The 12,396-nt window shown below is 35.2% G+C and overlaps 1 protein-coding gene across 6 annotated transcripts in view; it reads right to left on the bottom strand.

The window, feature by feature from the left end:
- NPAS3 (neuronal PAS domain protein 3) overlaps positions 1–12,396 on the bottom strand; it is a gene marked incomplete at both ends in the record, with an annotated part of 595,119 nt that overhangs the window by 58,270 nt on the left and 524,453 nt on the right. For all 6 annotated transcript variants that reach the window (XM_079537679.1, XM_079537680.1, XM_079537681.1 and 3 more), the window contains one exon: positions 644–762. In XM_079537679.1, coding sequence (XP_079393805.1) covers positions 644–762 — 119 coding nt within the window. The remainder of the gene's footprint in view (positions 1–643; positions 763–12,396) is intronic.

Here is a 12,396-nt window from a genome sequence, read left to right as displayed (position 1 = left end):
GTATACCACAAAGCCAGTGATAGCTACAGGCACTATGAGCAATATATGACTGAAGAAAAATGAGATTACTATTGATAAGAAACAAGAGCATTTCATATCTTAAAAGAGTAAGAAATACAGTAAATATGATCCCCAGAAGCAGATACCCCTCAGACAGACAAAAAAAGAAAAATGGAGGAAAAGTATCATTATGGCTTGTTGTTTCCTTCAGCTAGAACAGCAGTGAAATTAAATAGCTCTAGCAAACAGTCCACATGGAGAAGTCCTACATCTCTGAGAAAACATATAACCTAAAGACAACTAACAGTCTACCTAAATAAGTAGTAATTTTCCTCGAGGGAAAAAGTGATTTTACTGTGGCTCACGTACTTTGAGAAAATGTACCTTTACTGTGGAAGTGCTGCTTTTTTGAGGGTCTTCATGCTATAATCAATGTTTCCTGTAATAACGATCAATTTAATGGATGTGTAGAACCACTACCAAACCTTAGGCTGGAAATAATGCACTAATGATTCTTTAACAAAAGAGTTGAAATCTATGCAAACATGAAACAGCTCCTTTCTCTGACTATTAATGTGTCTTTGCTACATGAAATAATATAATTTAAAAATGTCAGTATTTCATGCTACAACGCAACCCTTACCTTATATCCTGATGATTTGATGTGCACTCCTCTCTTGGTCAGTGTAGATTTCATTCGGATGAAAAAAGAACGCTCTAGAGTGTTGTCAGTGGTTAGTAAACTGGGGCTTGTAGATTCGACTAGGGAATAGAAAAAAATACATATATACATAATTTAGATTTTATACATCCCTTCTCAGTTACTTTTCAGGTGCAATCCTTGAACTCACTAAAAATAAATGACTGATGGTTGCTAAGAGTGCTGTAATCAATTTACCTCGTTTAGAAAATGTTTACTTAGCAAAAAAAAAAAAAAAATTGAAAAATATATGTATACTCGGACTCATTTTCAAGTTCTTTTCTCCACAGATTTTTTTTTTTTTCCCAGAGATTTACTTCATTAACTCTTTCTTGCACAGTTTTGCTATGAATGCATTCCATAGAATCACTGAATGGCTTAGGCTGGAAGGGACCTTAAAGTCACTATTTCCAACTCCCTGCTGAGGACAGGGTTGTCACCCACAGGATCAAGCTGTCAGAGCCTCCCCTCCAGGGATGGTGCATCCACAGCTTCTCTGGGCAACCTGTTTACTGCCTCACTGCCCCGACTAAGGAATTTCCTCCAAGCTAGATGCTTGGATCTAAATCTCTCCTCTTCTAATTAAAAACATAACCTATCACTATCAGATTATGTAAAAATAAGTCCCCCTTCTGTTTATAAGATCCCTTCAGCTACGGGAAGGCCACAACGATTCTTCCTTTTCTTCTTTGGAGCCTTTTCTTCTCCAAGCTAAGCATGCCCAGCTCCGTCAACATCTCTTCATAGGAGAGGAGCTCCAGCCCTCTGAACATCTTTGTGGCATTTTAAAAGTAGTGGACTTCTTCAGTGTTTTTTGAATAAGAAAGTGTCACCAAGGAAGCAATTCTGTTTGCTGAAAGAGGCAGCAAATTCTGCAGACTTTCATTCCCAAGATTCCATTTCTTTCTTTCCTAGGATAAGAACTGCTGTTTGTGAATGCCCTCATTTCCCTGTTACTGAGGGTTAATTATTATCAATAAAGAAATAAAGCAACTTGAAGTAAAATATGCTCATGTGACTAAGGCATTATTATTATTATTATTATTATTATTATTGTTACCATTATTGATAATAGTCATAATTTATTTGTTGGTGACTAACTAGTAATGAACAGTGTTTTTCAGCTTTTCCTTTAAGTGGTGGATCTCACCTTTGACTGTCACTTCCTGAACTGCAACCATTTAAAAACAGTAAATAAATACTCTTAGTATAAATCATGGTAAACTATTGGTTACAACAATAATTGGCACCAAAATATTCTCTACACAATCATTGTTGTTGCTGTTTTTCACCTTGATAACCAACAGTTCCCTACCTCTTCTCATAGTACTGTGTGGGAAAATTCTGGAGTAGACTTACAATAAGCACTAATGGAGCTTAATTCACATTCAGTTCCAATCAGTAATTAACACTGAATAAAAAGTTATTTTGAAATTGTTTTGAAATTATTCTGCTACTGTTCTAAAGAACCAACCAAATTACTAGTGGAAAGTTTTAAAGTATTTAACAAGTATGTTATGCAGAAAACAGAAACACCAAAACTTGTTTGTGAGCTATGGATTTTATAAAAATGTCTTTATTTTATTGTGGTCACATTGTCTTCTGTTTCAGACATTTCAGCTCAATTGTGATGAAATAACAGACTACAATGTTCCTTTCTTTCGTGTTTCAAGATTTATTTTTTTTTTTAGAGAGCATGGATTCGATGTCATTTTAAATGTACAGCTCTTTATCACTCGAGGGAAAAGCAGAGCCATGTTATATTTAGTACTTTCATTTCTTCTGATTAAATATGAATTACTATGAAATTTTTCTCATCATCTAACACGCCATAATACGCCAACAGCTTTTTAATACACTATATAAGCACAAACTTCTGCTCTAAGAGTTTAATTTGCCCCTCTAATCCAATCACATCAACCTTATTTCTCTTATCAGAGATTCCCATTTTGAATTAAATGAGCTCATTAGTTTTAATCAAAAGCAGAGAGATCAAAACTTAAACGTAAATGCTTTAGATCAGAACTGTCAGTCAGCCGTGCAGTTCTATTTTACTAAAACACAAGATCAGAGACCCTTAGAACCAATTTTTTCTCGTAAGGGATGCCAAGAGCTTGAAGATGCTATATCCTTTTTTTTTTTTTCCCCCCTCTTCCAAGGACAGATTATACATTTAAGGTTAGACTTAATTTAGTGTTTTTTTTCTTTTTTTCTTTTTTCCACCCTGGTGGAAATGGAAAAGTATGCTATTCTGCTCTTGTCTCCTTCACACTTATTGGTGCTGGTCCTTGGAGACCTGAACAAATGTGGAGCCATAAGAATCCATGCAACAAGCCTGTCCTTAAAAAAATTCAGCTCTGTTCAGCAATATCATCTGAGAAATGAAACCCTGAAAAGAAAGATATATGTTTCAATGTACAGGATAGTGGAACTCTGAAACCATAACCTGGGTCATCAGGTTGGTAGCAGTACTGGTAAGAGGAGAATTGTTATTAATTATTATTATTATACAGTACTCTCCAGTACAGTACTGAAAGAGTATATTAAGAAACCACAGCATGGGTGCTTCCTGCTGTGTGAAGAAATGCTAAAATCAGCTTAACAAGTGTAGTTGTTGTAGTCCAGCACATTATGCTCTAGCACAGGCAATAAGTACAATATGTCCTTCTGTGTTCTAATGGTGATTACATAAGCACACAGAAGTAACATTAATTAAACAGGCAATATCAAATGCTTGAGAAACGATCTGGTTGTCATACATATGTATTATTCCCAAGAAATATAAATTTAAAATTCCCTTTATTTCACAGATTCAAGAAAGGAAGGAAAATAGCTGAGATCCGGTATAGTGTATGCTACCTTATATCATGAGCTTAACATTATTTTACTGTTACTATGATATGTACAAAACTTAAGTTTCTCTGTAAGTGAACGTGATAAAATGCATATAATTTATCCACATACTGGAACAGTGAATGTCATGTAAATACAAATTCTAAAGTGTTTGTTTTTCTTTAACAAAATGTACCTGAGAGTGTATCTGTGGGATGGGATTAGTTACCTAAAAGTCCAGAACAGCTTATGAACAGCTTTCTGAATTTGTCTCAGGAGAGAACCATTGTGGTTGCAGTACAAATCTACATTCGGAGTTGCATCCACCCACGGTAGAAACAATGCTAACTGTAATTATGCATGCAGGATTTTAAAAACAGGATGTGTACAGAACATATTTATTGATGTCAGTGAGATTTGCACAGGATTATATTGAATGTGGTCCATTATAAGTCCTCAGGAGTTGATTCAAAATGCCTATTATTCGGACTTTTCATTTTTTTCCAATTATGTGAAAGAAGGCTAGTAATTGGAAACTCTGACTGAAACAATTCTTAATTTCAGGAGTTGTTGGGTTTTTTTTTTTTTTTTTTTTTCTTAAAATCTGTTATCTTAGACATTAAAAAAACCTGAAGTAAACAGGGTAAACTCTGCTTGATACTGTAGCAACTAAAGATGCCTCTTGGACTGAAAAACAGTGCTCCTGGGCTGAATTTACTGAGTCTAAACCTACTGTTGAGCTATAAAACTCTGAAACTGTGAGTTTAGAATACTAATAATATGATAAAAGTCAACACTACTGTGTGTGAATGAAAGTACGATACACTGTCAGGCTCAGAAGTATAAAAAGTTAAGTCTGGATTGTCTTTGCAAACAGTAATTGTGTACTCTGTTGGGAAAGCATTTGTCTTTGTGCGTCCTCAAATATCTTCAGCAGGTACTACTAAAGGAATAAACCTCTTTTCTTTCTGCTCCCAAAGCTGCTAAAGCAGTATAAGATTTCTGGACACAAAGAATGTATTGTCGGTTTTGAAGGGCATGAAGCTGCAACCCCTATGTGCATACAAAAGTGCCACGAATGTTAAAATATTAATTAAGAACCACACAGCCAAATGAGGACATAGTATGAACTAGCAGCCAATTCAAAAACATATTTACTTATCTCTTCCTAAGCATTTCTTTGTGAGCTAGCCTTGTAGCCCTGAGCCTTCAATGGGCTTTGTCTTGAGAATAAACTTGGGTCTGGACCCCACAAACCAGTCATGCATCATTTAACTTTACATGCTAAAAGAGTTCTGACACTGGTGTAATGTGCACTGATAGATAAACATGCACATCATTATTTGGAGGACTGAGGTCAATGGCTCTGATCTTACATTGATCTGTAGATGTATTCCAGCATCTCTATGCAGTCTAGCCTTACTTTATAAAACAAAACAATGTAAAACAATGCAAATAATTACTATTACACAGCAATAGCATGACTATCATTTCCATGACGGATTCACAAGTACACTCAAGTTCAGATAAACAATTTTTCCCTCAAGAAAGTTGTTCCAGATCTGATTTATGTCTTAAATAACAAAATGCTGTCAAAGCAAACTGAATAAATATTCACCAACTTTGTGGTTTTTTTCCCCCCTCAAATGTATTAAAAGTAATTGAGAGGAGAGGAACAGCATTTTTTACATACCAAACAGATATAAAATAGGCTTCTCATTCTGAGAAGGAATAAAAGGAAAATCATATATCAACAAGCAATTTGTGAGGTCAGGAGGGAAAAAAGGTTATGGTTTAACACACAGGAAATTCTGGATTTGTTAGCGTTTAAGGAAGTTTTTCCTTAGTATTAATTCCTCTTTGTTAAAAACAAATGCCTATGTAGTTTTTAGGAGACAGTTTCAAATTCCGTCTATACAGCTTTTAAAGCAGAAATGAAATAAGAGAACATGCAAAACAGTTATAAAAAGGGAGCTCTCTTCTCATTTCATCTTCTACACTTGCAAACCTCTTCATGCATTTTTTTTTTTTTTTAAGGTCTGATAATTCTTTGCATAGGCAACTGAGAATCCAGATATTCAGATGAATAATTAGGTAATATAAATCTATGATTTTCAGTCAGACTAGATGCATCTTTGCAAATGCTTCTGTTTCTTTTGTGCAGCTTATTGCCTGTAACTTAAATCTTAAAAAACTTACAGAGAAGTGCAACCTTGAGCAGTTAACTGTTCTTTTTGTTGTTGCTGTTGTTTTATTTTTCTTATATTATTGCCTCTTGAAGACTGTTTTTATTCAGAAATTTGACTCTCAGTAAAGCACTGTCTCCAAGCTCATTTTCTCTCCCTAACTTACTGATCAAATTTGATCATTTTACAAGTTAATTTTTTTTTTTCTAAATATCAGCCCAGCAAATAAAATTCAAAAGCTTTTAGTTAAAACATTTTTTTCTCCAATAACTGCAAGTTAGTGTGAAGTTATACTTAGTATATATGCAAATGCATAGTTTTAAGTGAAGCAAAGTGGGTTCAGTCTGATTGCAGGCTGACCACAGAAAATACTGCAAGATAAATCTTGGTCTAGCAAGATGTTGAAGATTCTCAGAATATTTGGTTGAAAGACTTAAACAAACTTACACACATAGGTAGCCACCCTGAAGATCATCTGATGGGAATGGAGCTAATAATTTCCATACACATCTCATGATCTTACTGGTGTGTTCAGCAGCTTGCAAAAGGGAGGACTACATGAACTATTTCATCAATGTTGTAGCCAGCAAAAAAGAGGCTAGTTCAGCATTTCCAGGTAATATTATAATGCTGTACTGAAAGAAATAAAATGCAGAAATAATATTTTAGCTCTAAGTTGTCAGAGTTATGAACAGGGACTTGAATTTCAGCATAACCAGATTTTGATCTTGGAGGAATTAAAAGTACTTCTACCTAACTTTTTTATCTTAACATTTCAGTTTTCCTGTTCACTGAAAAGTTGAAAACCTTAAGAATTGAACCACAGGCTTCTCATGATCTAGTCCCCATCCTTCCTTTATACAGAGGGAATAATGCTGGATTCTAGCCAAAGCTTCACTGAGAAGGGAAAGGCTCAGGGAAGCTTCTCCAAAACAAATGGAAAGAACAATGACTTCCTCTAAAGAATTTATTGCTAGGTAACATTTTCAAACAAGATAATAAACTGTTCTTTTGTGTCATTATACCTCCAGAATGAAGACAATTCACTTTTCATGATCTATGCGACTATTAGAAACTCAAATGCATAAAATCTTAAAAGGCTATCAGACTTGCCTTGAAGGTTGATTTTTTTAGTTTATTTTTTTTTTAATTATTTTTTTCCTCATCTCTCCAAATTTTCCAAATCAACAGCTGATGAGATGGGGTCTCATATTACTTTGATTAGTCTGCCATTATGTAAAACATTTTTTTTTACAAATAATTTGACATTTAAGTCTTAACATTATTATTCTTCTTATTCTTCTTTGATAATTTCTTTATTTTCAACAGATTATATAATAAACATATTTATATATATAAATATGCATATTTATATAACCCAAATCTGTAATTACCAGTCTACATGCAAAATAGAACTCACTAAGACAATAGAATACTAAGACAATATATGTACATACATACGTATCCACAATGCAATTACTTGCTACCCTCTGAATCACACCTAACTATAAAACTGATTGGGACAAACTAATATAAATACATTAAGGAGAACAATTCCTTCATTTCATGGATAAATTCAGAGTGATCAAAGGTTTAATTCAGTTGCCCATGCATAGGTCTATAGCATTTTTGTGTACTGATCCACAGTACCTGAGATGTGAAGAGAAATGACAGTTTCACAGAGGACCTGCAGAAGACCTAAGATGTTTCAGAGTGGCCAGCAGATGTAAGGTATGTGTTAAGTAGTGCAAGTTCTCTATCTTTGTGCAACCTGGGCCATAAAAGCTGGCCCAGTTCCTATATAAGTAATTAGGAATGCTATGAAACGACATCAGTCAAGTTCCTGAATTACTATTTTATAATTTCTATCATCTTATGTGATCTCATGCTTAGCACTTTGATTTCACATGCTTACATTCTGTCTGGTATGTGTGTTTATACCAACCTCTGAATGTGTTTGTGTTCCTCCAGGTACAATAGACTTAATACTAACAATAGGCAAAAGTAAGCCAGATTTCACTATGGGATCCTGACACTGTTTTACCAATGAATATGGAAAACTGTGCATGCAGTTACTAGCAAAATAAATTATAGTTTCACATACTAACATATCTACACAATACAACTTTAATGGGTAAAGTACATTTGTCTGTGATTCCTCTGTTTTTTGCAAGTGAAAGACTCTGCTAGTGAAAACACTTCTATATGAGTATTATGGTTTGGGCACATATAAGGGTGTACCCACAAAGAAATAAACCATGTTTTGAAATGCTATCCTACAGTTTTAAAAATAATGAGTTTACTATGCTTATTTTTTTTATGTACTGGCTGTAGTTAGTAGGCATGTTAAAGTACAAATTCATTGATAGACATTCCCTCTTAAAACAGTTAGAAGTTTTGGAATGTTCTACTATTCATGCAGGACCAAAGTGATTTGAATTTCTCCTTATTGGATGAAGAGGTACTACTCTAATGCCCCTCAGAACTTCCTTTCTTCTGCAGCTGCTTCTGCTTCCATTTCTTCCAGTCTAGAAATATATCTTATCAGGCTATTAATTCCCTAGATATACAATTTATTTCCCATGTAAGCTTTATCCCTGAGAATTCTTTATATATCTGGTAATATATAGAATGAATTAGATGCCAAAATAGAGCTGTAAATAAAGTACTGCCAAGAAGAAGCAATGAATAAGATTTTTGTTTCTCCTATGGCATCAAAAGACAGATTTTACATCAAATTTTGGTAGGTCAGTGATCTATGAAATACATATAGCTTTTTTTACCAGTTTGAAAACATAATGAAGATTTGCTATTAAAAGAAGTAATCATGGTAGGAAACTTTAACTCTGAAAAACCCTTTGGAAATGTTACAGTCTACTGGACTTCAATCCATTATCTAAGCACTTGCAAATGTATCCACATTCATCCGATAGACCGGAACAACTCTAGAAGAGCTATTACGGTCTAGTGAGTCAGTGGTACATAAACCATACTGGGCATGAATCTCAAACTTTCTTTTTCAGCTTTTAGATTTAAAGCTAATTTATTTTAAGCAAAGAAATAAGTAATCTGAGCTGACCTGTTGGCTTGGTTTCATGTGAGGTCAGCAACATTTGTAAATTTTCAAGGTTCAGTGACAGTCCCAAACAAAACAAGCACAGTAGAACTGTTTCCTACCATTTACTCATGGCAATTGTAAAAAAAAAAAAAAAAAAAAAAAAAAAAAAAAATTAACAGAACACATTGAATGGTTTGGAAAGGTACCAATGTACAGGAGCCCAGGATCATAAGTAACAGCACATCTATCCTGTGCTAGGGAGCTGATATGAAGAAAATATACTGGGAAATAAGTAAAAAGCATAAGAGACTAATTTGGAGGGTAAAAACTTCACTGAATTCCCTGCGAGCTTCATGGGCTTAAAGGGAACACAGGACTAGACTCTAAAGCTCCTTTGAGATGTGGCTGGTTTGCACAACCTAAATAATCATTATCCATACTGATTTCTTATAGAAAAATTTGAACATTTTCTCTCAGCACAAAACTGCCATTAAATACTGATGCCGGTCCCCTTCTTTCATGCCCTAGCAGGATCAGCTGAGGGTATATTTTTTCCCTTTTTCTTGTTTTCTGCTCTTGCCTAGTAACTTGTGAATCATTAGCTGACACTCTAGAGCATAGCTGTGAAAATAACTGTGGTTCAGTGCTGCCAATAAAGGCTCACTAAAGTTCCTTCCCAGCACATGGCATAAAAAGCACCTCAACAAACATTAAATGTCCCTTCTGATGCTGCCTAACATTGCCAGTCTGCTTGGGCTTAAAAAGCACAATAAAGAGGTTGCTTTCCAGATTTTCATATGCCAAATGGGAGGTGCTTTTTGGTGCAGTTTTTCCCTGAGGGAAGGAAGAACAGGCGAGTTACCTCATGCTGCTCATAGGCAATGTGAGGATGATCCCACTCAGGGGAAACATACGCAAGTGTCAAAGTCAAGCTGCTGCTCATGGATGTTTCTGTACTCAGTAACTAAGCAGCAGGAAAGTTCAAGAGAAAAAATGGGGTATCATAAAGATCGTCTTTGGGAGCACATGACATCCAGCAAAAGCTATTATGGAGCAGTGTGTGTCTGCCAAGGAACAAACAGTATGAATATTAGAAGTGGGTGTTTTAAATCTTAGTGGAATATCCCTGTAAAAATAGTCACTTGAGGAAACTATTTCTTTGGAAAATACCTTTTGTGCTGTTGGGATATTTTGGGGATTCTATTTTCAGTACCTCTGTTCTGGATCTAGTGGAGCACTGCTTTTATCACGACTATAAAATGGTTATGAGCCAATTCCTCATATATAAAACAGTCAGTAACAGTGGGGGTTTTTTTTATGACAAACATGATGTCAGACAAAGGGCATCAGGACTTAGTCTTTGTACTACAATACAGAATAACAATACATAAACACCTTAGTGAAAGCAGCTTGAAACCCCATGCTTTCTATTAAAAAGTCATGTTCAATCTTCACTGTTGATAGAACAGAATAGCTAACACAGAGAACATTGTATATCAGAAAGGTCAATAGTTATTATGAGCTACAAATATATTTTTTTCCATCCTTCAGGCTGTTTAGCGCATATCACAGCATGAGCAGCTGTCTTCTTTAATGCTTTTAAAATTAGAATCCCAAAGAGGAAGAAAAAATTACATTTGCAATGATTGCTCTTTGCTTTTGTAAGTTTACTTTAATATACTATTTTATATACATGAGCCTTCCATGCAGGCTAACCAAGTGGCAGTAGCCAGTTACTAGTATCTCCTGGATTGCTGTATCAATGTGTATAGAATCCTGCCAAAAAATCACTTTGCACAAACTGTGCAACATTGCTGCATAACCTTTTCGGGAAAGTACATAGCTACCGGGCATATGTTGAAACCAAGCAAGCATACATGTGCACACACAGAGTCATCATTTCTAACGGCAAACACTAATTGGTTTACCAACAACAAACAGAGGACCACCTGACCTACCACTTTTTGTTCATATAGTGAAACTGGTGAAAAGGAGAAAGGAGTGACAGAATGACAAGATGGTGGCATTCTTTTTTTCCTCTCTCCCCCACTCTCCCCAAAAAAGCAAGTATACTTCCGGCTTAAAAGTGCAAACAAGATCTCATCCTGGAACTCAGTTCTATGTGTTATATTACATCGTTTGATCTTATCCAGACGTGGCAAACTGGTATTTTACAAATATTTTCCAATATGGATGACATGAAACTTTTCTTTGCAGAACAACTTTTAAGGAAGTTTGGAGCAGTTCAATAATAATAAAAAAAACAAAACAAAACAAAAAAAAAAACAACAACAAGTCAGGGTTAGAAGCCATATACAAGGGAAAGAACAAATGTAATTGGCAAGGAGAACATTTTTCCCCATAGGGTTTAATGTTTAGCTCATACGTAACTTCATTACTGGACAACAGCAATAGGTATGGTGCAAACTCCTTGACACCATGAAAAGTGTCATGACAAAATGCAGATTCTTTGGGGAATAAACAAAAACACTGCAGATTTGCAGGATGCCTAGAAAGTCCTGTTCTAATGTTCCTTGTGAACCAACTTTCTCCAGCTACATGGATACATAGAAGTGTTGCTTGACTGTCTTCTTATCTATAGGAAATATATGATATCATTCACATTCTCAGAATCTTATGATCCCTATAAAGAAAACAAACAAACAAAAAACAAACCAAAAAAAAAACAATCAAAAACCAGCATGGCAAATGCTGTTTTTTAAAGAAAAAGAATAATGGAAAAAATTAAACAATAATCTCTCCTGTTCCCTGCCCCAGCCAAGTAACTTTGAAAATATCCTGTGAATAGAATTGTTACTTTAACATGAAAATACTTCAGTGCTGAGCATCCAAATATATTTTTGAATGCTAGGACTATTTCTATCACTGCAAGATTTGCTGTGCTACTGTTCCCTCTCATACAGAAACCTCCTGATGTGTTCTGGGCTAAGCAGAACCAGGTAGGCTGCTGATCCTGCTGCTACTGAGGAATATGCAAGCACAGCTGGCATGGCAGGTAGCTGATGCTATTGGGTGCACTGCCAAATTGGTAGTGCCTCCAGCAGCAGTCCTCACCTCCAACACACTTTCCTGGCTGCAGTATAGATAAGAAGTCAAACTACCTCAGTTTCTCTATAACTTTGCCCTTTATTAACAACCCTTCCCTTTCCCTCTTACACTGTTTTCTCCTTAGGGCAGCATATTTAATTAAAATAGGGCGACAATATTCCTAAGAGGTAGTGTGAGGGTTTCCCTAATGCAGATAAATTAGCATTTATAGATAACTTTGCTTAGGCAGAGTTCACAAAAATAATAATAATAAAAAAGCTTAAGATAACGTCAAGCATTATGCCACTAAAACTCAGAGAGTAGAGAACAGGTATCTCCAAAAATAACAGACCTAAGGCTGCTGCAAACAAATAGTTAACAGTAGTTTCAGTGGACTGCAGCCACACATTACTCTTAGGAAGCAACTCAAATTATTTGGTGAAAACAAGTGTTAAATGAACCAGATGTCTTGCTTTTATTATTTTTGCCCTTTATTTATTTATTTTGCACAGTGGAATTAAAAAGGTTTTTGACAGATTTTTTTGGATCTGTCATATTGCACAGGAAACAGC

The sequence above is a fragment of the Tetrao urogallus genome (genome assembly GCF_951394365.1).
Source record: "Tetrao urogallus genome assembly, chromosome: 6".
Taxonomy (NCBI): Eukaryota; Metazoa; Chordata; class Aves; order Galliformes; family Phasianidae; genus Tetrao; species Tetrao urogallus.
The sequence above is the reverse complement of the archived record's forward strand: the minus strand, read 5'-3'. Positions and strand labels throughout refer to the sequence as shown.